Below are 24,079 nucleotides of genomic sequence, written 5' to 3' on the forward strand. Positions count from 1 at the left end.
CCTGCATCACTGCACCAAAACTCTCAAGTTCTAGAAACAGTTCGGCAAACAGTTGTTCCATTTGTGTATGAAAGAGAAATAACCAGGAGAATGAGGTTAACAAGTCACTTTGGAATGCCCAAACTCCTTCAGCATGTTTATCAAAGAGTTTCAGATTATTAGCAAATAAGAATAAATATAAATAATACATATGAGTATGTATGAACTTTCCCCCCACTGCTCAAGTAAAATGCTAGTGGATTTTCCCCCTTATTCATTATACAACTGTTTCCAGTGACCAATGGTACTTAATACCGCTTTCTTTTCCTGGTAGGATTACTGGAGAATAAATGAAACATGTGAAGCTTAGTACAGGGCCTGGCACACAGTAGCATTCAATAAATGGTAATCTCCCTCTACAGTTCAAGGTAGGTTTCTAAGTCCATTCAACTAAAGTGCCTTTGCAATTAATGATGTGCTAATTAACGTTTGGGCTTCCCTGGTGGCTCAGATGCTAAAGAATCTGCCTGTTGAAATCTACAGTAACCTCACAGCTAATTACCACTACCCACCAAAGAAATCTTTAACATCTTCCCTCTTTTCCCAGTTTCCTCAGTCCCCCACTGTATTCTTAGTAATACCTTATGGTAAAACTCTGTAGGGATAAGTTCTTAAGACTGTCACATTTAAGTTACATAAGAAATTTTTTTTATCACATAAACATCCATGAAACAGTTTTTAGAACTTTCTGCCAATGCAATTGCAAATAGAAGTATGAAGATTTTATTATCCCAGGAAATTAAGTCCCACAAATATTGAGATGATATACAATTCCAAAGACCAACACAAAGCAACACATGTAGACAGCAGATGGCAGCACCAGAGCATCAAATCAGGCCTTTCCCGTCCCTGGGAGGCTTTGACTTGCAAACGTGCAGAACCCCAATCAAGGTAGTTAAAAGATAATGTCTACCAAAGGACATGAGCATTGTAAATAGTCATGTAGCACCAAGGAGCAGCACATAGGGATGAGGAAGCTGCTACATAGCATGGTAATGAGCAGGGACAATATGAGATGACAGTGTTCTGAGTCACAGACGGGGTGACTTGTTGAAGTGGTTGTAAAAATTGTACACAGAAATGGAGTCGGGTTCTTCATTCCTGAAAATGGAGGTATTCACCAAGGATCAGAGCACTGAATACATATCAATACTTAAAATTCATTGTGGTTGTACCTATACAATATGAAGCTGAATTTTAAAAAAAAATTAAATTTATTTTCAGGTGTAGTTTATATAAACTAAAGAAAGTGGTGAGCAATAGAATGGGCTTCCCTGGTGATGCAGTGGTAAAGAATCTGCACGACAACACAGGAGACACGGGTTCAATTCCTGGGTCAGGAAGATCCCCGGAGAAGGAAATGGCAACCTACTCCATATTCTTGCCTGGGAAATCCCAGGGACAGAGGAGCCTGACGGGCTACAGTCCATGGGGTCATGAGAGTCAGACATGACTTAGTGACTAAACAACAACAAAAAGCAATAGAAAATGAGTATTATGCTTAATTTTTGGGATAAATAGTTCTTATGTATTCATCTGTTTGTATATGGCTTATAACTGGGAAGGAATTATTTTTTAAAAAAAGCTTTGGGATTGATTTGCCAACTTATTAACTTATACATGAAGAGATGGATTTCTGCATCCTTCTATACCCTGTTTTAACAGCTAAGACTTTGGAGAAAAAGACATCTAGATTGAAATCTCACCCCAGTGGATTTTTAGGTATATACCAAGATACTTAAATTCTCTGTGACTCATTTATAAAAACCTGACAACAGCTAACTCACAGTATTTTGTGAGAGTCAAAGAAGCAAAGCAAATAGCAAAATGCTTAACACAGAGTATGTATTCAATAACTAAAAGCTATTATTGTGATTTCATGTGTACGTGACCCCTCAACCCAACTTAACATTATTTTTCTACTTTAAATTCCTGGAAATGGGATTGCTAACTGTACTATGAATAGGGAAAGTGGCTGGGAACTTGGTGGCTGTAGTAATGATGTTCTTGCAAATTTTGCAGATAAAAATTAAGTTAATTTGGGAACAGAGGTTGGGGGGTGGGAAATGCAAATCTTAGTTTTATATTATTTCTGGGTAAAACCTGTGTGAATGTGCCTACTTAAGCTCAAGGAAAGGATCTCTGGGTAGTTTTGCTTAGCCAAGTTTGTTGAAGCCAAAGAACTTTATTGACTGATATGTTGAACAGTCTGCCCTGACCCAGAGGGCAAACTAAAGCTATGATTTTTTTATTACTCACTGGCATTAGTGAGGGACCCACAGTGCAGACTTTGATGGAGATTAACTGGGAGAGTCTGTAGTTAACCAGTGAAATATTCCCTTAGGCAATATCTCCTATGAGATACAGTTCTCACCAGCCTACTGTATCAGACTACTTTCTCCTTCTTTTTCAAGACTGGGCTGAAAGGGGGTTGAGAGTGAGTAAGTGGAATGGTAAAGAACAGCTGCTCAACGCTCCCAAAATTCACATTAAAGTTGTAGCTATGTGCTCTGCTAATGGGAGGGTCACGTCTCATTCATTTTTGTGTCCCCGATGCCTCAACAGGTCTCTGCATTCAATCTGCCTATGAATATGTAAATCTTCATAATTTTGTTTCACTGAAATGTAACGTGTAGTAACACTGTGCAAGTTTTTTTTTTTTTTATAAGAACATCTTTTTAGGTAGTTGCTTTGGAAATGTATAACCTGTGGTGTGATAATAAGGAATATCAAGTGCCAAGTACTGAAGCTAAGAATTTTACCTTATTCCTGAGCGAAATAAAATTTGGAAACTGAGGCTCTGAGGTTAAAAAATACAACTAAAATAGTACAGCTAATAGGGGATAGGACTTAAAACTTGAACTCAAGGCTGCCTGACTTTTAATCCGAAGAGGAAAGGACTCCGCTTAATTAAGCAACACCTGGTGAGCCGCTGTCCTTCAACTTGCAGTTCTAGGCAGTTTCCATCCAGAAATTAAGGCCTGGTTTACCGAAAGGAGCAAGTGTGTCCACCCACTCCACCCACCTCACCCGTAACAGGAACTGGACTGGAAAAGGGAAAACGTGGCCACTGCGCATGCTCACACGGCCCTTTCTCACTCTTCCTTCCCTGCCACAGAATGTCACCGCGGCAACTTTGTCGGACGACTTTAGAACGGTTCCCGCCCACTATGAAGTCAAAGGGGTGGAAGCTGTTCCTCTCTGCGACGTGGACACCGTTCTCTTCTCCGGGCCTTCCCAACTTGGAAGCCGACACCATGCGTCTCTGTGTCTCGGGGATTCAAGCTGGCGTTTGCCAGTTCTCAACATGGCCGTTGACAGGCCGGTCCCAGACGGAGGCTTTTCATAGGCCAAGGTCGCACCCTAGCCCCGCCCACTTAGTCCCTCAGGGCTGCGTCTGCCTAGGTCTTTTCTACGCATGCGCGGCGGGGGCGGGCCGAGAGGTGGGACGGCCCGCGTCTTCCGTGTGCCACCGCCGCCGCCTCTGCTCTGCTGCTTTTGCCCTTCTGGGGCTGCGTAGCCGGCGTTAGCCACGCGAGGGGAAGAGAGGGGACAGACGGAGCGTGCGTGCGCGGGGCTTCCCGCGGTCCCAGCAGTTCCTCTCGCGGGGTGGACGACGGGGTCAGCAGCAGTCGGGGGAGGCCCTAGACGGCGCCATGTCGGCGGGCGGTCCATGCCCGGCAGGGGCCGGAGGGGGCTCAGGGGGAGCCTCTTGCGCCGTGGGGGTCTCCCCTGGCGGGGTATCTATGTTCCGATGGCTGGAGGTACTGGAGAAGGAGTTCGACAAGGCCTTCGTGGATGTGGATCTGCTCTTGGGCGAGATTGATCCGGACCAGGCGGACATCACTTATGAGGGGAGACAGAAGATGACCAGCCTGAGCTCCTGCTTTGCGCAGCTTTGCCACAAAGCCCAGACTGTGTCCCAAATCAACCACAAGCTAGAGGTGAGCCTTGAGCCCTGGAGCGGGTGGCATTCAGCTCCAGTGATCAGACTTCATTTAACGTACCGGTGAAAACTGCTAACTGGGGCACCTGGGCTTCCTATGTGACGGGAGAGTGCGTGTCTGTGTGTGAAGGAAAAGAGTGAGGTGAGGTGAGAGCAGGAAAAGGTGTGTAGGTTGACATGTAGGTCTCCTGGGGTCCTGAAAGCCACCTTTCTGGTATCGTTATGAGGAGAAAACAGAAACTAATTACACCTGTCTACTTGTGCCTTTTCGTTAAGAAGCCTAAGACTTAACTGAAGCTCAAAGATTCTCTGTCATAAGAATATTTTAGCTCACCTTTTAACATTTGAGTTTTTAGATCTACTTTCACATTGCAGGTTTGTATATCACCAGTCCTGATCATTTTGAACTATTTCAGGTTAGTTTTCATTGTTGCACACAGACAGCGCTATTTCTTGCCTGCATGAACTATTTAGGGGAATTTGATCAAAGCTCTTAAGAAAATGGAATAAACAAGATAGTATCAATGTCTATCTCAGTTTACAGTTAGTCCTTAAATTACAGGCAGATACCTCCAGAGCACCCTACGGTTATTCAGATGACTTCTAATATTGAGGTTTTGTCTGTACTTTACTGATTTCCCAACATCTGTGTGTGAAGACCGATCATTTGCTTAAGTCTCTCATCTTGGTTGTGGGTGTGAGTGCAGTAGTAATAGTTCCCAAAAAACTTACCATGTTTTGCAGAAAATTAAATTAACGTATTTTTACAATATTTAGAAATCATGATAGATTAACATTATATAAAGAGCATTTTTTAATTGTAAATAAGAGAATGCGTCTTTCATTTTAAAGTGGATAAAAATAGGATAATAAATGATACGCAAAGCTCTTTGACATTAGATTTTCTAAGAAATCATTACTATCAGTTGTGATGATTGAGAATGCCCACTGGATCCAGATCAATATGAATATCAGAAATGCATTCTTGCCTGGAGAATCCCATGGACGGAGGAGCCTGGTGGGCTGCAGTCCATGGGGTCGCTAAGAGTCAGACACGACTGAGTGACTTCACTTTCACCTTTCACTTTCATGCATTGGAGAAGGAAATGGCAACCCATTCCAGTAATCTTGCCTGGAGAATCCCAGGGAGGGAGGAGCCTAGTGGGCTGCCATCTATGGGGTCTCACAGAGTCGGACACGACTGAAGTGACTTAGCAGCAGCAGTAGTAGCATTCTCTCCTTGTTAGCGTTCTTTCTTCTTCCTCTCCGTCTTGAAAAAGGTAGTATAATTTATCTTTGATTAGCATAGAATTGTATATGGGAGATTTTGCGACTCTTCTTCACTGAAAGAACTGTTAATTTCTTTTATCCTTTTTGAAAAGGTTGGAAGTGTTGACATAAAGCTAATCATTTATTAATCTACATCTGTGAAAATATCTCTTGATTTCTTGATTCAGCTGTAGCTTCTAGAAGATGGTTATTTATTCAGGTAGTGACATTGCATTTGATGGTCTTTAGTAGCTTTTGCTATTCATCCTATACAACTGAGAGTTTTTACTGAGGACAGAAGAGCCTGGCAGGCTACAGTCCATAGGGTCGCAAAAAGTTGGACACAACTGAGTGAGTATACACACATACACACTGAGGATAAGCAGATTTTAAAAAATGAAACAATATTTAATTCATTTTTTAAATGACTTAAGGAAACTTTGATATTTTGGTGTCAGATTTAAAAAATCCAGTTTTGGAGAAATGATTGTTCTGTGAGCAGGTGATACTCAGTTTTTTCATCTTTAAATATTTTAAATGAGTATTTAGAGTTATATTAAATTATGCAGTTTCTTTTTCAGAAATCATAATTATGTGTTCTGATTCCATGTCCTGGCTTAGAAGGTGGCTTTATTTCTCAAAACAAGAAAAGCTAGCCTATCACAATGTGAGCATGTTTTTTCAACATCCTTGAAGCTTTTGATTTAAAGATTTTAGAAAATAGGGGTTGTTTGTGTGTTTTTCCAGTTACAGTTGACTTCTTTGTCTGTAAGGTTATTGTTTCTCTAACAATTTCCACAGTTTTCATGGAATCAGTTGTGTATTGCTGAGGAGAGAGAGACATTGTCAGTAGTGCCTTTCAAAGTAGATCTGCCATTGTATCATATGCAGAATTTCAGAGGTTGCCCTCTCTTCCTTTAGCAGTCTTTTGAGATCTTGAAATTTTAGCAAAGATTTCATACTTTCTTGCCCTGTTTTATTTTTTAGTAAGTGAATTAAATTGATTTATTGCTTTAAGGATATGGACACTAAGACATAATATTTGAGGTCACTTATGGTGTGCTGCAATTCATGGGGTCACAAAGAGTTGGACACGACTGAGCGACTGAACTGAACTGAACTGATGGTCTGATGTGCACCAAAGTTCGTTGGTTTTAGAGATTAATACTTAAACCATATTACCATAATAGAATATTTTTATAATCAAGAAACAGATACCTCCAAGAGTAACTTAGATTTAATTTGAGCATCCTTCCAGATTGCCCTTCTTCTGCTAAGTTATTGTCTTTAGGTAGTTAATTTAATATTAATATAGTAGTTAGGAAAACAGTTTTGCTACAAAAAAAATCAGAGGTTGCACTTAAAAAAATACATAAATTGCATCTATATGACTGCTTTTTCCCATGTTATATTTGGAGAGAAGGGAGGGGGAGGGCAAAGAATTCATAATATTTTGAGGTAGTGCCATTTTTAATTACTCATGTCTCTCTCATACTTCCCCCTGCTTGAGAATCCCTGCCGTGGTGAGCCACTTGGGAACAGCTGTGCTGGAATCACAGGTACTGGGTGGGACAGTCGTAGTGGTAATAGTAGTAGTAGCAGGAGTAGGTATTGGAGTAGAACGAACATCAAGAACCAGTGCTTTATGAAAACTCACCTCTCTGCCTTGAAACATGGTTTTCTGCCTGTTCACGCCTTCTTTAAAATAACAGCTACACAGCACATCTTCTGTCACATCCTCCTTTCCCTCAGCATTTGCTGAGTCAGTATTAGTTTTAAAGTGATTTACTGTTCAGAGCCATCGAGAGCTTCATTGAAAATGAACTGATATACTGTCCTTTTACTGCTTTAAAGCTATTCTGTTTTTGTTCTTTTGTTTTTAAGTGCGTCAGTTTTATTGTAGTTTAACGTTGGCTGTCAACTGCTCATGAACAATTGTAGTGCCATAAAATGGTAGGTTTCAAAAACAGTAACCAACTCCCCCCCCACCCACCCGCCCCAAAAAATCTTGCCCCAATTCTCACTTGTCCATCCTTGCTCTTTTTTTTTTTTTTTTTGTCTACAAGGCTGTTGGTCCGCAAGGGATATTAGTTCCCTGACCAGGGATCAAACCCAGGCCCCTGGCAGTGAGAACACCAGACCCTAACCACTGGACCACCAGGGAATTCCCCATCCTTGCTCTTTTCAGTGTTACTACAGTGATTTCCCTTTGCCCAAGGCCATTCATATTTAGTTTCTAGTGCCATGTTCCATACTTGAATAAGCTGGGCAGCATTCTAGACTAGTGCAGAAGTATTTTGTTTTTAAACAAGCAGTGGGACTCTCTGCAGCATTGAACTTGAAGTTAAATATTGATCCAATATATATTTATTGAGTGCTATGTGCCGTGTGCTGTGTTGGGCACTTGGTATACAATGGAGAGCAAAAACAGATATAGTCATCACTGTTATGAAACTTAAATTCTATTGGGGGGATTTGTTGAAATAATTATCATATAAATGTGAAATTCCAACTTTGAGGAACATAGAGTAATGAGAACCTGTTCTGGGAGATCAAGGAAGGCTTCTTTTGAGGAAGTGACCATTTGGTTAAAACATAAACGATGAGTAAGAATTAATTAGGCCAAGAGAAATAGGAGTATCATTCAACATTCCAGTAGAGAGAACAGGAAATGGAAAGCACCAATGATAGGCGAGTGCTAATGCATTTGAAGAAGTGAGAGTTGATATGCATTATAAGAGCAGAGGGCAAAAGAAGTTTGAACAAGTATGTAGGGACCACATCTTTATGATTTTCTAGACCATGTAGTAGATTTGAGGGCTTTATCATAACAATGTGAAATATTTTAAATTAGGTGGTAATCTCATATAGGAAATTATAATAGTTCACTCTGGCTGTGATAAGGAGAGAGTTTGTGGAAATAAAATGAATAAATGCAGAAAACCATTGGGGGCTCTTAATTTTGATCCATGTGAGATGATGGGAGTAGGACAGCAGAGACAGAGGAAAATGTTCAGAACAAGAGAGATTTGAGAAGTGAAAATAAACAGAGTCTAAGGATGGGTTGGAACAGAGGGATGAGGGAATTCAGGATGATTCTATGATGTCAACTGACTGGATAAATGGAAGGATATGATATATTATCAGCAATGACTATATTGCTAACTGTCGGTCAGTTACTGTGGGTCCAGCTCTGTCCTACGTCTTTTATGTATATTGATTCACCTATTTCTCACAAGTTGTGTGGGGTAGGTTTATTATTCCCATTTTACAGGGATTAAGTAAGGGGCCCAAGACTACAGAATACGAAAAATCAGTCTCTCCAAAAACACATTTATCTCTGGTTGGAAAAGGAGGTAGAGAGAAAAGCAACCAGAAAAAGTTGAGTGTGGCTGGATAGCCGGGAAGGCGGAGTTCAGGGGATGTATTGTTTTAAATTTTTTTTTAATGGAAAAATAAAGTTAAACATGTCTGCAAGCCAATGAGCAGCATCTAGTTGACGGAAAATCTGAATATTCTAAGGAAAAGAGGGGGATTATCAGTAGCAGTAAGGTTTCTGAATGAAGATGAAGGTCAGAATACAGGTCAAAAGACTGACTTCATATTGAAAAGACAGCTGTTACACTTAAGGGGAAAGGAGGGAGTGTTTTGTGTGATGTTGTCTTTACTCTGTATAGAATAGCAGCCTGGGACAACAACTGGAAGTGGTTGAAAGTAAAAGCTCAAGGAGAGTGAGCAAAATCTGAAATAGTAATGAAAGAGTGTGATAGCAAGTTGGCCAGTCAAATAGAAGGACTGCCAGGCAGTGCTGAGGTAATTTAGAGTTACCATAAATTCATGGTACAACCAGTCTGCCCCGTTGTATGACTTTCTCTAGTAACACAAACATAGTAATGAGAGCAGTAATTGCATTCATCCAGCACCATAGCAGGAAATTTGCTATACACGCAAGAGTGTTATTGAAATGAAAATGGTATTGGGGATGAAGAAAAGGAGATAATCTTTAAAGGAGTATAACCCGTCTTTGATAATCCTGTAGCTGTAAAGCAAGAGGAAGGGTTATGGGTGACATCCCATTTCTGTTTGGGAAATGTATTGGTTGATACCTGCAGTGGCTTGAATAGTGCTTCCCCCCAAATTCATGTCTACACAGAACCTCAGAATGTGACCTTATTTGGAAATAGGGTCTTTGCAAATGTAATTAATGTAAGGATGGAGATAAGGTCATAGCAGATTGTGACAGAGTATCCTCAGAGGATGCACAGAGACTCAGAGAAGAAGGCTATGTGAGGATGGAGTTGGAGACTAGAGAGGGACAGGTCTACAAGTCAAACAGCCACGGCATTTAGGAGACTGGCATGGGATAGTTTCTCTTTCAGGGTTTCCAGAAGTCATGAGCCCTGCCAGTACCTGGATTCCAGGCTCCAGCATCCTGAGCTGTGAGAAAATAAAGTTTTGTTCTTTGAAGCCACCTCTTTTGTGGTAATTTGTTATGACAACGATAGGAGACTGATACCATTCACTGAAGTGAGGAATAAAGAAGACGGAGCAGGACTGGCAGGAAAGAGAATGGGTTGCCTTTAGGAGACTGTACATTGTTACGGTCTTTATCCTTTTTTGCACATTCCTAACATAGTTTCCTGGGTTTCCCTGGTGGCTCTGACAGTAGAGAATCCTCCCGCAATGCAAAAGACCTGGGTTTGATCCCTGGGTTGGGAAGATCCTGTGAAGGAGGGCATGGCAACCCACTCCACTATTCTTGCCTGGAGAACCCCATGGACAGAGGAGCCTGGTGAGCTACAGTGCCTGGGTTTGCAGAATCGGACACGACTGAGCAACTAAGCACAACGCAGCCATGTGGTTTCCTAATTACTTTTTAACCCCTCCAAATCATCCTTTCGTTGCCAAAATTCATTCTAAAGTGATTCATATTAAGGCTCATCAAAAAAGACAGGTCTGACCCTGTTACTCTCTTTGTATACCTCCTTATCACTTACTGGGCTTCCCATGTGGCAGAAGTGGTAAAGAACCCACCTGTAAATGCAGGAGACATAAGAGACGTGAGTTCGATCCCTGGGTTGGGAGGATCCCCTGGAGTAGGAAATGGCAACCCACTCCAGTATTCTTGCCTGGAGAATCCCATGGACAGAGGAAGCTGGCAGGCTTCCATAGGGTTACACAGAGTTGGACATGACTGAAGTGACTGAGCATGCATATTATCACTTACTGGCTAAAATTCATATTCTGGCACATTGATCAGTGCCCAGTCTGTCTGTCCTTTTCTCTCCTCACCCCTTGTTAGTTGCTTGTCCCTCAGTAAAACTGGTCTAATTTCTTTTCTCTAAATAGGCCTGCTCTTTCTTGGCATCTCTACTTCGGCATAGACTTTTGTGTATAGTAACTTCTCTGTCCCCTTTGTCTACAGGATCAAACACCCTCATCTTTCAAGACACCGCTTACATCACCATTTGTTTTGAAGGCTTTCCTCACCCAACAAGCCTTAGTCCTAACACCTTGAAACTCAAGCTGTTGTAAGATTTGTTACATTGGGCTGTAACTAGTGGTTACCACATTTCTCTACTTCTATAAAGTAAGCTCCTTGAAAGTCAAAATTTTGTTGTAGGTGGAATTATCTGAACTATCAAATGCTTATAAAAGCTGACTTTTGAGGATAACAGTATCCCTTTGTGAACCCATGGCTCTTCCCATGGTTTTTTCTCTCTCCATGGTTCTTCCCGTACCATATTGAGAAGTAAATAATTCCTTTCAGCATGGTTATCAAGTTGACTTATATATGTGGATTACAGAATTGGCCCCTTAAAGGGGCCAATTTTTGGAAATTTGGAACTCACACATTAAATACCAACCTTTCTAACCTGCTTGCCTCCGTATCTCACCTGCTAGGAGTTTTCATATCTCAGACCTGTCCCTTCTCTGTGTGTTAGCAGATCTCCATTCAGCATTCCCTTCTTTCTGACTCCCTTTGTTTCTTCTTGAATTGGTATATCACGCATGCCTCTGTATAGGTGTTTACAACACTTTATATCATAATTGAAATGTATTTTTAATCTCATTCTATTAGACATAAAATCCTCAAGGGCAGAATCCAGGTCTTATTTATCATTTTTCTCTCCAGGTCCTGGCACACTGTATATACTCTACAAATGTTTATTTGAACGAGTAAATCATTTGAAACAACTTTAGTTATTTTGTTCTGCCCTGAATCCTCAAAGATTACCAGTAATCATTCTGTAATACAGGTTTCATGAGAGCTGGGATGGTGTCTCTCTGGACGACTCTGCTGTCCATTGTGTCTAAGATGGTCCCCACCACATTTTTTTTTTTTAATTTTTATTAGTTGGAGGCTAACTACTTCACAATATTGTAGTGGTTTTTGTCATACATTGACATGAATCAGCCATGGATATACATGTATTCCCCATCCCGATCCCCCCTCCCACCTCCCTCTCCACCCGATTCCTCTGGGTCTTCCTAGTGCACCAGGCCCGAGCACTTGTCTTATGCATCCAGCCTGGGCTGGTGACCTGTTTCACCCTAGATGATATACATGTTTTGATGCTGTTCTCTCTAAACATCCCACCCACGCCTTCTCCCACAGAGTCCAAAATTCTGTTCTGTACATCTGTGTGTCTTTTTCTGTTTTGCATATAGGGTTATCGTTACCATCTTTCTAAATTCCATATATATGTGTTAGTATACTGTAATGGTCTTTATCTTTCTGGCTTACTTCACTCTGTATAATGGGCTCCAGTTTCATCCATCTCATTAGAACTGAGTCAAATGAATTCTTTTTAATGGCTGAGTAATATTCCATGGTGTATATGTACCACAGCTTCCTTATCCACTCGTCTGCTGATGGGCATCTAGGTTGCTTCCATGTCCTGGCTATTATAAACAGTGCTGCGATGAACATTGGGGTGCATGTGTCTCTTTCAGATCTGGTTTCCTTGGTGTGTATGCCCAGAAGTGGGATTGCTGGGTCATATGGCAGTTCTATTTCCAGTTTTTTAAGAAATCTCCACACTGTTCTCCATAGCGGCTGTACTAGTTTGCATTCCCACCAACAGTGTAAGAGGGTTCCCTTTTCTCCACACCCTCTCCAGCATTTATTGCTTGTAGACTTTTGGATAGCAGCCATCCTGACTGGCGTGTAAAACCTCATTGTGGTTTTGATTTGCATTTCTCTGATAATGAGTGATGTTGAGCATCTTTTCATGTGTTTGTTAGCCATCTGTATGTCTTCTTTGGAGAAATGTCTGTTTACTTCTTTGGCCCATTTTTTGATTGGGTCATTTATTTTTCTGGAATTGAGCTGCAGGAGTTGCTTGTGTATTTTTGAGATTAATCCTTTGTCTGTTGCTTTGTTTGCTATTATTTTCTCCCAATCTGAGGGCTGTGTTTCCACCTTGCTTATAGTTTCCTTTGTTGTGCAAAAGCTTTTAAGTTTCATTAGGTCCCATTTGTTTATTTGTGCTTTTATTTCCAATATTCTGGGATGTGGGTCATACAGGATCCTGCTGTGATTTATGTCAGAGAGTGTTTTGCCTATGTTCTCCTCTAGGAGTTTTATAGTTTCTGGTCTTACATTTAGATCTTTAATCCATTTTGAGTTTATTTTTGTGTATGGTGTTAGAGAGTGTTCTAGTTTCATTCTTTTACAAGTGGTTGACCAGTTTTCCCAGCACCACTTGTTAAAGAGGTCTTTTTTCCATTGTATATTCTTGCCTCCTTTGTCGAAGATAAGGTGTCCATAGGTTCGTGGATTTATCTCTGGGCTTTCTATTCTGTTCCACTGATCTATATTTCTGTCTTTGTGCCAGTACCATACTGTCTTGATGACTGTGGCTTTGTAGTATAGTCTGAAGTCAGGCAGGTTGATTCCTCCAGTTCCATTCTTCTTTCTCAAGATTATTTTGGCTATTCGAGGTTTTTTGTATTTCCATACAAATTGTGAAATTATTTGTTCTAGTTCTGTGAAAAATACTGTTGGTAGCTTAATCGGGATTGCATTGAATCTATAAGATTGCTTTGGGTAGTATAGCCATCTTGACAATATTGATTCTTCCAATCCATGAACACAGTATATTTCTCCATCTGTTTGTGTCCTCTTTGATTTCTTTCATCAGTGTTTTATAGTTTTCTATGTATAGGTCTTTTGTTTCTTTAGGTAGATATACTCCTAAGTATTTTATTCTTTTTGTTGCAATGGTGAATGGTATTGTTTCCTTAATTTCTCTTTCTGTTTTCTCATTGTTAGTGTATAGGAATGCAAGGGATTTCTGTGTGTTAATTTTATATCCTGCAACTTTACTATATTCGTTGATTAGCTCTAGTAATTTTCTGGTAGAGTCTTTAGGGTTTTCTATGTAGAGGATCATGTCATCTGCAAACAGCGAGAGTTTCACTTCTTCTTTTCCTATCTGGATTCCTTTTACTTCTTTTTCTGCTTTGATTGCTATGGCCAAAACTTCCAAAACTATGTTGAATAGTAGTGGTGAGAGTGGGCACCCTTGTCTTGTTCCTGATTTTAGGGGAAATGCTTTCAATTTTTCACCATTGAGGGTAATGCTCGCTGTGGGTTTGTCATATATAGCTTTTATTATGTTGAGGTATGTTCCTTCTATTCCTGCTTTCTGGAGAGTTTTAATCATCAATGGGTGTTGAATTTTGTCAAAGGCTTTTTCTGCATCTATTGAGATAATCATATGGTTTTTATCTTTCAATTTGTTAAAGTGGTGTATTACATTGATTTGTGGATATTAAAGAATCCTTGCATTCCTGGGATAAAGCCCACTTGGTCATGGTGTATGATTTTTTTAATATGTTGTTGGATTCTGTTTGCTAGAATTTTGTTAAGGATTTTTGCATCTATGTTCATCAGTGATATTGGCCTGTAGTTTTCTTTTTTTGTGGCATCTTTGTCTGGTTTTGGAATTAGGGTGATAGTGGCCTCATAGGATGAGTTTGGAAGTTTACCTTCTTCTGCAATTTTCTGGAAGAGTTTGAGTAAGATAGGTGTTAGCTCTTCTCTAAATTTTTGGTAGAATTCAGCTGTGAAGCCATCTGGTCCTGGGCTTTTGTTCTCTGGAAGATTTCTGATTACAGTTTCAATTTCCTTGCTTGTGATGGGTCTGTTAAGATCTTCTATTTCTTTCTGGTTCAGTTTTGGAAAGTTATACTTTCCTAAGAATTTGTCCATTTCTTCCAAGTTGTTGAATTTATTGGCATAGAGCTGCTGGTAGTAGTCTCTTATGATCCTTTGTATTTCAGTGTTGTCTGTTGTGATTTCTCCATTTTCATTTCTAATTTTGTTAATTTGGTTCTCCTCCCTTTGTTTCTAAATGAGTCTTGCTAACAGTTTGTCAATTTTGTTTATTTTTTTCAAAAAACCTGCTTTTAGCTTTGTTGATTTTTGCTATGGTCTCTTTAGTTTCTTTTGCATTTATTTCTGCCCTAATTTTTAAGATTTCTTTCCTTCTACTAACCCTGGGGTTCTTCATTTCTTCCTTCTCTAGTTGCTTTAGGTGTAGAGTTAGATTATTTATTTGACTTTTTTCTTGTTTCTTGAGGTAAGCCTGTAATGCTATGAACATTCCCCTTAGCACTGCTTTTACAGTGTCCCATAGGTTTTAGGTTGTTGTGTTTTCATTTTCATTCATTTCTATGCATATTTTGATTTCTTTTTTGATTTCTTCTATGATTTGTTGGTTATTCAGAAGCGTGTTGTTTAGCCTCCATATGTTTGAATTTTTAATTTTTTTCCTGTAATTGAGATCTAATCTTACTGCATTGTGGTCAGAAAAGATGACTGGAATGATTTCAATTTTTTTGAATTTCCCAAGGCTAGATTTATGGCCAAGGATGTGATCTATTCTGGAGAAGGTTCCATGTGCACTTGAGAAAAAGGTGAAGTTGATTGTTTTGGGGTGAAATGTCCTATAGATATCAATTAGGTCTAGCTGGTCCATTGTGTCATTTAAAGTTTGTGTTTCCTTGTTAATTTTCTGTTTAGTTGATCTATCCATAGTTTTGAGTGGGGTATTAAAATCTCCCACTATTATTGTGTTACTATTAATTTCCTCTTTCATATTCGTTAGCATTTGCCTTACATATTGTGGTGCTCCTATGTTGGGTACATATATATTTATAATTGTTATATCTTCTTCTTGGATTGATCCTTTGATCATTATGTAGTGTCTTTCTTTGTCTCTTTTCACAGCCTTTATTTTAAAGTCATTTTATCTGATATGAGTATTACGACTCCTGCTTTCTTTTGGTCTCCGTTTGTGTGAAATATCTTTTTCCAGCCCTTCACTTTTAGTCTGTATGTGTCCCTTGTTTTGAGGTGGGTCTCTTGTAGACAGCATATATAAGGGTCTTGTTTTTGTATCCATTCAGCCAGTCTTTGTCTTTTGGTTGGGGCATTCAATCCATTTACATTTAAGGTAATTATTGATAGGTATGGTCCCGTTGCCATTTACTTGGTTGTTTTGGGTTCACGTTTATACAACCTTTCTGTGTTTCCTGTCTACAGAAGATCCTTTAGCATTTGTTGAAGAGCTGGTTTGGTGGTGCTGAATTCTCTCAGCTTTTGCTTGTCTGTAAAGCTTTTGAATTCTCCTTCATATCTGAATGAGATCCTTGGTGGGTACAGTAATCTAGGTTGTAGGTTATTCTCCTTCATTACTTGAAGTATGTCCTGCCATTCCCTTCTGGCCTGAAGGGTTTCTTTTGATAGATCAGCTGTTATCCTTATGGGGATCCCTTTATGTGTTATTTGTTGTTTCTCCCTTGCTGCTTTTAATATTTGTTCTATGTGTTTGATCTTTGTTAATTGGATTAACATGTCTTGGGGTATTTCTCCTTGGGTTTATCCTGTTTGGGACTCTCTGGGTTTCTTGGACTTGGGTGGCTATTTCCTTCCCCATTTTAGGGAAGTTTTCAGCTATTATCTCCTCGAGTATTTTTTCATGGCCTTTCTTTTTGTCTTCTTCTTCTGGGACTCCTATGATTTGAATGTTGGGGCGTTTCACATTGTCCCAGAGGTCCCTGAGGTTGTCCTCATTTCTTTTGATTCTTTTTTTCTTTTTTCCTTTCTGCTTCATTTATTTCCACCATTTTATCTTCTACCTCACTTATCCTATCTTTTGTCTCTGTTATTCTACTGTTGGTTCCCTCCAGAGTGTTTTTGATCTCATTTATTGCATTATTCATTTTTAGTTGACTCTTTTTTATTTCTTCTAGGTCCTTATTAAACATTTCTTGCATCTTCTTAATCTTTGTCTCCAGGCTATTTATCTGTAATTCCATTTTGTTTTCAAGATTTTGGATCATTTTTATTATCATTATTCTAAATTCTTTTTCAGGTAGATTCCCTATCTCATCCTCTTTTGTTTGACTTGGTGGGCATTTTTCATGTTCCTTTACCTGTTGGGTATTTCTCTGCCTTTTCATCTTGTTTAGATTGCTGTGTCTGGAGTAGGCTTTCTGTATTCTGGTGGACTGTGGTTCCTTTTTAATGTGGAGGTTTCACCCAGTGTGTGAGGTTGGACGATTGGCTTGTCAAGGTTTCCTGGTTAGGGAAGCTTGCGTTGGTGTTCTGGTGCGTGGAACTGGATTTCTTCTCTCTGGAGTGCAATGGAGTGTCCAGTAATGAGTTTTGAGATGGGTCTATGTGTTAGGTGTGACTTTGGGCAGCCTGTATGTTGACGCTCAGGGCTATGTTCCTGCGTTGCTGGAGAATCTGTGTGGTATGTCTTGCTCTGGAACTTATTGGCTCTTGGGTGGTGGTTGGTTTCAGTGTAGGTAGGGAGGCTTTTGGATGGTCTCTTATTACTTAATGTTCCATGTAGTCAGGAGTTTTCTGGTGTTCTCAGGTTTGGGGCTTAAGTCTCCTGCCTCTGGATTTCAGTCTTATTCTTCCAGTAGTCTCAAGACTTCTCCAATTATCCAGCACTGATAATAAAACTTCTAGGTTAATGTTGAAAAGATTCTCCACCATGAGGGCCACCCAGAGAGGTTCACAGAGTTACATGAAGAAGAGGAGAGGGAAGAGGGAGATAGAGATGAGCAGGAGGAGAAAAAGGGGGACTCAAGAGGAGAGAGACAGATCTACGCAGTTGTCTATTCCCAAAGTATTCTCCGTAGCCCAGACATCCACAGAGATTCACAGAGTTGGATTGGGCAGAGAAGGGGGAGGGAGGAAATAGAGGTGATCTGAGGTAGAAAACGGAGAGTCAAAAGTGGGAGAGAGTAATCAACACACTCCTGAGTAAAAATGGGTCCTGAATATTGGATTCTTAAATGTCCAAAATTGATATCAAGTACTGAAAAACAAAGATTAAAAATCTAGAGTAGAGGTTAGACTCTTAAAAATATGATATTAAAAACAAAAACAAAACCACAAAAACTTTTAGAAATATATATGAAGTTCGGTTTAAAAATATGGCTTCTCCTTTTTTTTTTGCAAGGTTATAGTGAAATGAAAATGAAAGTTAAGGAGTAATAGAGGACTTTAAAAGAAAATAAGAGAAAAAAATAAAACAGGAAAAAAATTTTTCCTAATTAAAAAAAGTAGTAAAAATATATGAAAATGAAAATGAAAGTTAAGGAGTAATGGGGAAGTAATAGGGAATTTTAAAAGAAAACAAAAGAGAAAAAAAGAAAAGAAAAGAAATTTTTTTTCTTTAATTAAAAAAAAAAGTAAAAATATATCTGGGAATTTCTCTGGAGCTGTTGCAGTCAGTGTGGGTTCGGTTCAGTTTCAGATAGCTCCTCATTCCAGCTTACACTTCTCGATATCTATAGGCCCCTTCCGGTGTAGTCGGTGTTACCTACAGGGATTTTAATCTGTTGCACCGGTCCCTTCTGAAGCGGTTCCCTTTGTTTATTTGGCCTCTGTTTGCCGATCTCTTCAGTGTCTAATTTCCGCCCTGACACAGGCGGGCGGAGGTGGTCTCTTGCTCAGGTTCGCTAGTTCAGTCCTGCTGCGGGGAGGGACGGGCGCTGCAGACAGATATCACTGTGTGTGGGGAGCACTCACCGTGTTCCAGCCACACTGGGTTTGCCCCCGCTCACGGTGTGTGTTCTCCCCGTCTACACTGCTCAGGCTCCCGGCTGCTGTATATGGAGCGGGCCCTGCGTTGCGTGCGGTTCCAGTTTTCGGGTACTCCACAAAAGCGCAGACATGGTTGGGCCTGCATTTTGTGCCTTCCCCGCCCGAGTAGCTCAGGCAGCCGGGAGCTTGATGGGCGCACTCTCCCCGGGTGCGGCGCGCCTTCTCCCCTCCACGGCCCCAGCCTCAGTTTCCGCGCGTGGCGCCCATGCGCCAGTCAGATGCCTGCGGCTTGTGTCTATTCATGGGAGCTGGCCTCTAGCCGCGACCCTCCCTGCGGATGTCGACCATCCAGAATCGCAGGAAGTCTTTGGTTAGAAACTGGAGGCCTTTTGCAGTTTGGTAGGGGTGCTGTCTCTGGGGCCGCATTTGCCCTTTTCCCCTTCCCCCTGCCTCCTGCCTCAGGCGGGGATGGGCCGGTCTGCAGCAGGCTAGCTCTTCTCTGGGATTGCACAGTCCCTTTGTTCTGCGAACGACCGGCAGTGTGTTTGGGCCGGTTAATTTTCTCTCTCTCTCTTGCTATCCCACAGTTTAAGTTGCAATCTCACGTTAGCTCCCTCTGCTTGCCCTCAGGGCATTTGGGCCCGGTCCTTACCCTGAGCAATGCTGCCCGCTCCTCTCCATTCTGTCCCTACTTGCTGGTGGCGGATGCGGGCATCTGGGATACTTTTCTGCTGGGAGTTGCTTTTAGGCATGTAATCTGTGGGTTTTATTTATATTTCCTCCCAGTCAGGTTGCCCTCCGAGATTCGAAAACTTCCCCCAGACCCGCCAGTGCGAGGGTTTCCTGGTGTTTGGAAACTTCCTCTATTAAGACTCCCTTCCCGAGATGGGTCTCTGTCCCTAGCTCTTTTGTTTCTCTTTTTATCTTTTATATGTTGTCCTACCTCCTTTTGAAGACAATGGGCTGCTTTTCTGGGCCCCTGATGTCTTCTGCTAGTGGTCAGAAGTTGTTTTGTGAAGTTTGCTCAGCGTTCAAATGTTCTTTTGATGAATTTGTAGGGGAGAAAGTGGTCTCCCGTCCTATTCCTCCGCCATCTTGGCTCCTCCTCCCCCACCACATTTTTGAATGACTGAATCAGTCACAAAGATACGATTTCTGAGTTACTATTTCGTGGTATTCCATTTTAAGAACAAGTTGAAACTGACTGAGTGTAACTTTAAACATTACTGTTTTAGAGTACTGAGTATGGATTTGGTGTACTTGCAATGTTTCTAATATATTGGGTAAGTTCATTCTCTTCACTCCACCTCCAGTTTGATCATAGAGCAACTGAATTCTTTACATTAAAATGAAAACTGAAACCATTTTATATTGTTTTGGACTTCATTTTGAGGTTTAAAATACTTTAACTTTTAAAAATACACCACAGATTTATATACTTTCTTCCATTTCAGATCCCCTAACTCTAGTTCAGTCACATTGTCTCCCATATTACACACAGCTTCCTTTTAAAAAACATAAATATGATCATATCATTCTGTTTTAAATTCCTCAGTTGTACTTTGAGTTAATTCAGACTCTTTATCACTGATGAACTCTCTGTGATCTGACCTCTGGATAGCTCTCCAGTGTCTTATCATTCTTCCCATTTTTTTTTGTATGGCCCAGTCCACATGGGTCTCCTTTCAGAGACTAAAACAATAATTCATAAACTTCTTGGTCTCAGGACTCCTTTACATTCTACAGTTATAAGGTCCTCTGAGAGCTTTTTGTGAAAAAAAGAAATACAGGTTATATCTACTGGTATTTACTGTATTAGAAATTAAAACTGAGAAAACTAAATATTTATTGGGTTGGCCAAAAGATTCATCAAGCTGGAATCAAGATTGCCGGGAAGAATATCAGTAACCTCAGATATGCAGATGACATCACCCTTATGGCAGAAAGCGAAGAACTAAAGAGTCTCTTGATGAAAGTAAAAGAGGAGAGTGAAAAAGCTGGCTTAAAACTCAACATTCAGAAAACTAAGATCATGGCATCTGTTCCCATCACTTCATGGCAAATAGATGGGGAAACAATGGAAACAGTGAGAGACTATTTTTGGGGGCTCCAAAATCACTGCAGATGGTGAGTGTAGCCATGAAATTAAAAGACGCGTGCTCCTTGGAAGAAAAGTTATGACCAACCTAGACACTATATTAAAAAGCAGAGACATTACTTTGCCAACAAGGTCCATCTAGTCAAGGCTATGGTTTTTCCAGTAGTCTTGTATGGATGTGAGAGTTGGACCATAAAGAAAGCTGAGCACTGAAGAATTGATGCTTTTTAACTGTGGTGTTGGTGAAGACTCTTGAGAGTCCCTTGAACAGCAAAGAGATCAAACCAGTCAATCCTAAAGGAACTCAGTCCTGAATATTCATTGGAGGGACTGATGCTAAAGCTGAAACTCCAGTACTTTGGCCACCTGATGGGAAGAACTGATTCATTTGAAAAGACCCTGATGCTGGGAAAGATTGAAGGCAGGAGGAGAAGGGGAGAACAGAGGATGAGAAGGCTGGATGGCATCACCGACTCGATGGACATGAGTTTGAGCAAGCTCCAGGAGTTGGTGTTGGACAGGGAAGCCTGGCATGCTGCAGTCCATGGGATCATAAAGAGCCAGACATGACTGAGGAACTGAACTGAACAGAACTGAAAAGACTCATTCAGTGTTTCTCAAACGAACCTTTGGCCAACCCAATATTAGTTAAAAGTAGCGACAGTTTATAGCACAGGGAACTAGTCAACATCTTGTAATAACCTATAATGGAAATAATTTCAAAGATAATATATGTGTATGTGTATAGCTATATGTACATATGTATATGTATAATCTTGCTGTGCATGTGAAACATTGTCAGTCAACTATACTTCAATAAAATGTATATATTAAAAAGCAACAGTAAACCCATTGTGTGTTAATATAACTATACTTCCCCCCAAATTATGGGTAGCATTGTTTTACATTAAAGTTTAAAAAAATCTGTCTCAATAGATAGCCGGACTCTTGTATCTGCTTTTACATTCAAACAGTTGTGATATGTGGTTTCGGTTATAGAAAGAAAATTTGACCTCACAGAGATAAGTACTTCGATAAGGGAGCAGTATTTTAATAGCCATTTCAGATAATTGTGGATATTCTTTGATAGTAAAAGGTAGTTACTTAAAGGTTAGTTACAATGTGGAGTATGAAACTATCAGTGAACCATTTATATAGCATCACATTAAAATACATTGGTCTATCTTTGTAGCCTTTGAATGAATCTTTTACCAAGGCATGAGTTTAACATTGTGTGTGATCATTTTGAAAACATTGGTTTGCTGAGTTATCCAGATCTTCCAAATGGGGACACACCTCGTAATACAGTAGCAAAAACTCACATTTGTTAATATCTCCAATCACATGAGAAATATTTAAATATTGGGAAGCTGTCAGGTTTATGGTGATGGATTCAGATTTTCCAAAATTCTCATTTTCACTTGAAAGTGTAAATTTTTACCATTGGCAACAAATGCTGTCAGTTGTTTTCCTTGGAATAACAGATTCACTTTATTTATCTTTAAGAACATGTCTGCCAGATATATCAATCTTAATAACCACAGTTTGTTCTTCTTTCAAATAAAAATGGTGTTCCAAGAAAAAAATGTTCAGCTTTGCAACTCAAGCAGTTGCATAAGTGCTTTTTCTTGAGACAACATAGTTTGATATGCAGCAAAGTGAAAATGAAAAGGCAAGTTTTAGTCACTCAGTCGTATCTGACTCTGCAACCCCATGGACTGTAGCCCTCCAGGCTCCTCTGTCAAAACTTTCCAGGCGAGAGTGCTTGAGTGGGTTGCCATTTGCTTCTCCAGGGGATCTTCCCTACCCAGGGACTGAACCCAGGTCTCTGGTATTACAGTCTGATTCTTTACCGTTTGCGCCATCAGGGAAGCGTTAGGGATGCTTTATGCATGCTTCCCATTTCATCCCACAGAACATTAAAAACTTATTCAAGAGTTGAGATTTTTAGAAATTGATAATTTTGCTGCTTTATTGGGACATTTTGAAGTGTTTTTTGTTTGTTTTATACTGGGAGTGCATGTTAGTGAAACATACATTGACTACTGGTAGTTTGGTGCCACTGCCTTGATGTGTTGTCAGCCTTCTAGTCATTATTGCTTTAACATCTTTGGAACAAATGTCAGCACAATAAAAAAGGCAAATAATACTTTATTATTATGAAAATAATTTTGGCTTTGCATGTGCTCTGAAATGGTCACACAGACCAGTGAGAACTGCTGCCCTTATAATAACTGCAACTGTTCCCAGAAGTGTTCCCAGAGGATAGCCATACACTCCCATCCCACTAATTATCTTTATTTAGCTCCTTTCAGACAGCTTATTATGGCTTTTAATTATGTATATTACTACTGTCTTTGTAATGACCCTGGACAAGTTACCTAATCTCTCTGCTTCACTTCCCTTTGTACAAAAAAGTATCTTTGAGAATTATTGTGAGGATTAGGGCAATTAAAACATGGGTTTGTTCACAACAGTGCCTGGCACATGGTTGATGCTATTATTATATATGCCATTCATTTTCTGTATGAGCCACCTCCTATGCAATGCCACGCTAAGCTTTGAACAGCAGGATCCACATTTGTTTCATCCAGCAGTGTATCCCTTGGGTCCAGCCCACTGCTTGATGTATATTGGTGCTTAATAAATAACTTGTTGCATAAATGTGTGATGATGTGGAAGACTAAAAATAGCTGTAGAATACTTTGGGGAGAAATGATGACAGATGAAGTTAGTGGTCTTTATGCTTGGATTGGAAATTGGAGCAGAGAGGTAGAGTTTTCTCACAGAACTTTCATAAGCCAAATGAATATACTATTTTGAGAGCTGATATGCAATTAAGAAAGAGAATATTATTTCCTATCTTGAGTTAACAGATCTTGATGTTTAACCTTTGAATATATTTTCTGTTTGGTCACAGTCTTTGCTTTAGAACAGGACTCATTGGCTTTTTATAATCTTGGATATTAGAGCAGAGCCAAGTATCCTGGTCACAGGAAGAAAAGAGAAAATAGAGAAAGAGTCTTTATAAAGGTGTGGGTTAAATTAAATGAGCTGTAAGACTTTGTTTGGCTATTTTGAAAAAGTAGAAGAAAAGAAAGAGAATGGATCAAAATGCTTTCATTAGTAACATTATCCCCTTGATTCTTGTCACAGAGGGGAAAAGGCCATGTGAAGCAATGATGCTCTTGTCTGTCAGGTAGCTTACAACCTTTTATATAAGAATGATAGATTCTTTTAAAACTTTAGACCCTGGGGGGAAAAAAGACAGTCTTACTGGATAAAATAGCATTGTTTGTTTACATGTTTCTTACATGTTACATGTTTCTCCTATTAATAGGAAGCTCAATATTTAATACTCAATAAACTGTAGTAAGGCTTTTATCTTTACCAAGTCATATCCCACCATCATTATATGATTTTTATTTTTTTACATTTGTTTGATTGGCCTTATGAGCTTTAAAACCTTTGAGGAAAGTAGGTGGGTATAGATGATAAATTTTAGACATTGACATTAAATGGTGTTATTGCTGGAGATTTAAATTCCAATCTGTACTTTAATCCTAAATTGCATTTGCAAATAGTAAAAACATACATTTAAAAGCATAATTGTTTCTTTTTAATGATGTAATTACATTTTATACACATA

The 24,079-nt window shown here is 39.8% G+C and overlaps 1 protein-coding gene and 1 long non-coding RNA gene across 3 annotated transcripts in view; one reads left to right on the forward strand and one right to left on the reverse strand.

Annotated features, from left to right (window-relative positions):
* Positions 1-739: 739 nt before the first annotated feature.
* Positions 740-3,353, reverse strand: LOC139029692 (uncharacterized). Its single transcript, XR_011481890.1, has 2 exons — positions 3,070-3,353; positions 740-1,140 (listed from the first exon to the last, which is right to left on the reverse strand). It is a non-coding gene; the product is annotated as an uncharacterized lncRNA (long non-coding RNA).
* Positions 3,354-3,445: 92 nt separating this feature from the next.
* GOPC (golgi associated PDZ and coiled-coil motif containing) overlaps positions 3,446-24,079 on the forward strand; it is a 48,246-nt gene continuing 27,612 nt past the window's right edge. Inside the window, exon 1 of one of the 2 annotated variants that reach the window (XM_020901716.2) lies at positions 3,446-3,983. In XM_020901716.2, the coding sequence (XP_020757375.1) occupies positions 3,696-3,983 (288 nt within the window). In that variant the 5' untranslated portion in view covers positions 3,446-3,695. The remainder of the gene's footprint in view (positions 3,984-24,079) is intronic. The other variant, XM_020901718.2, reaches the window with a different exon arrangement.

This window comes from Odocoileus virginianus, chromosome 19 (genome assembly GCF_023699985.2).
Source record: "Odocoileus virginianus isolate 20LAN1187 ecotype Illinois chromosome 19, Ovbor_1.2, whole genome shotgun sequence".
NCBI classification, from domain to species: Eukaryota; Metazoa; Chordata; class Mammalia; order Artiodactyla; family Cervidae; genus Odocoileus; species Odocoileus virginianus.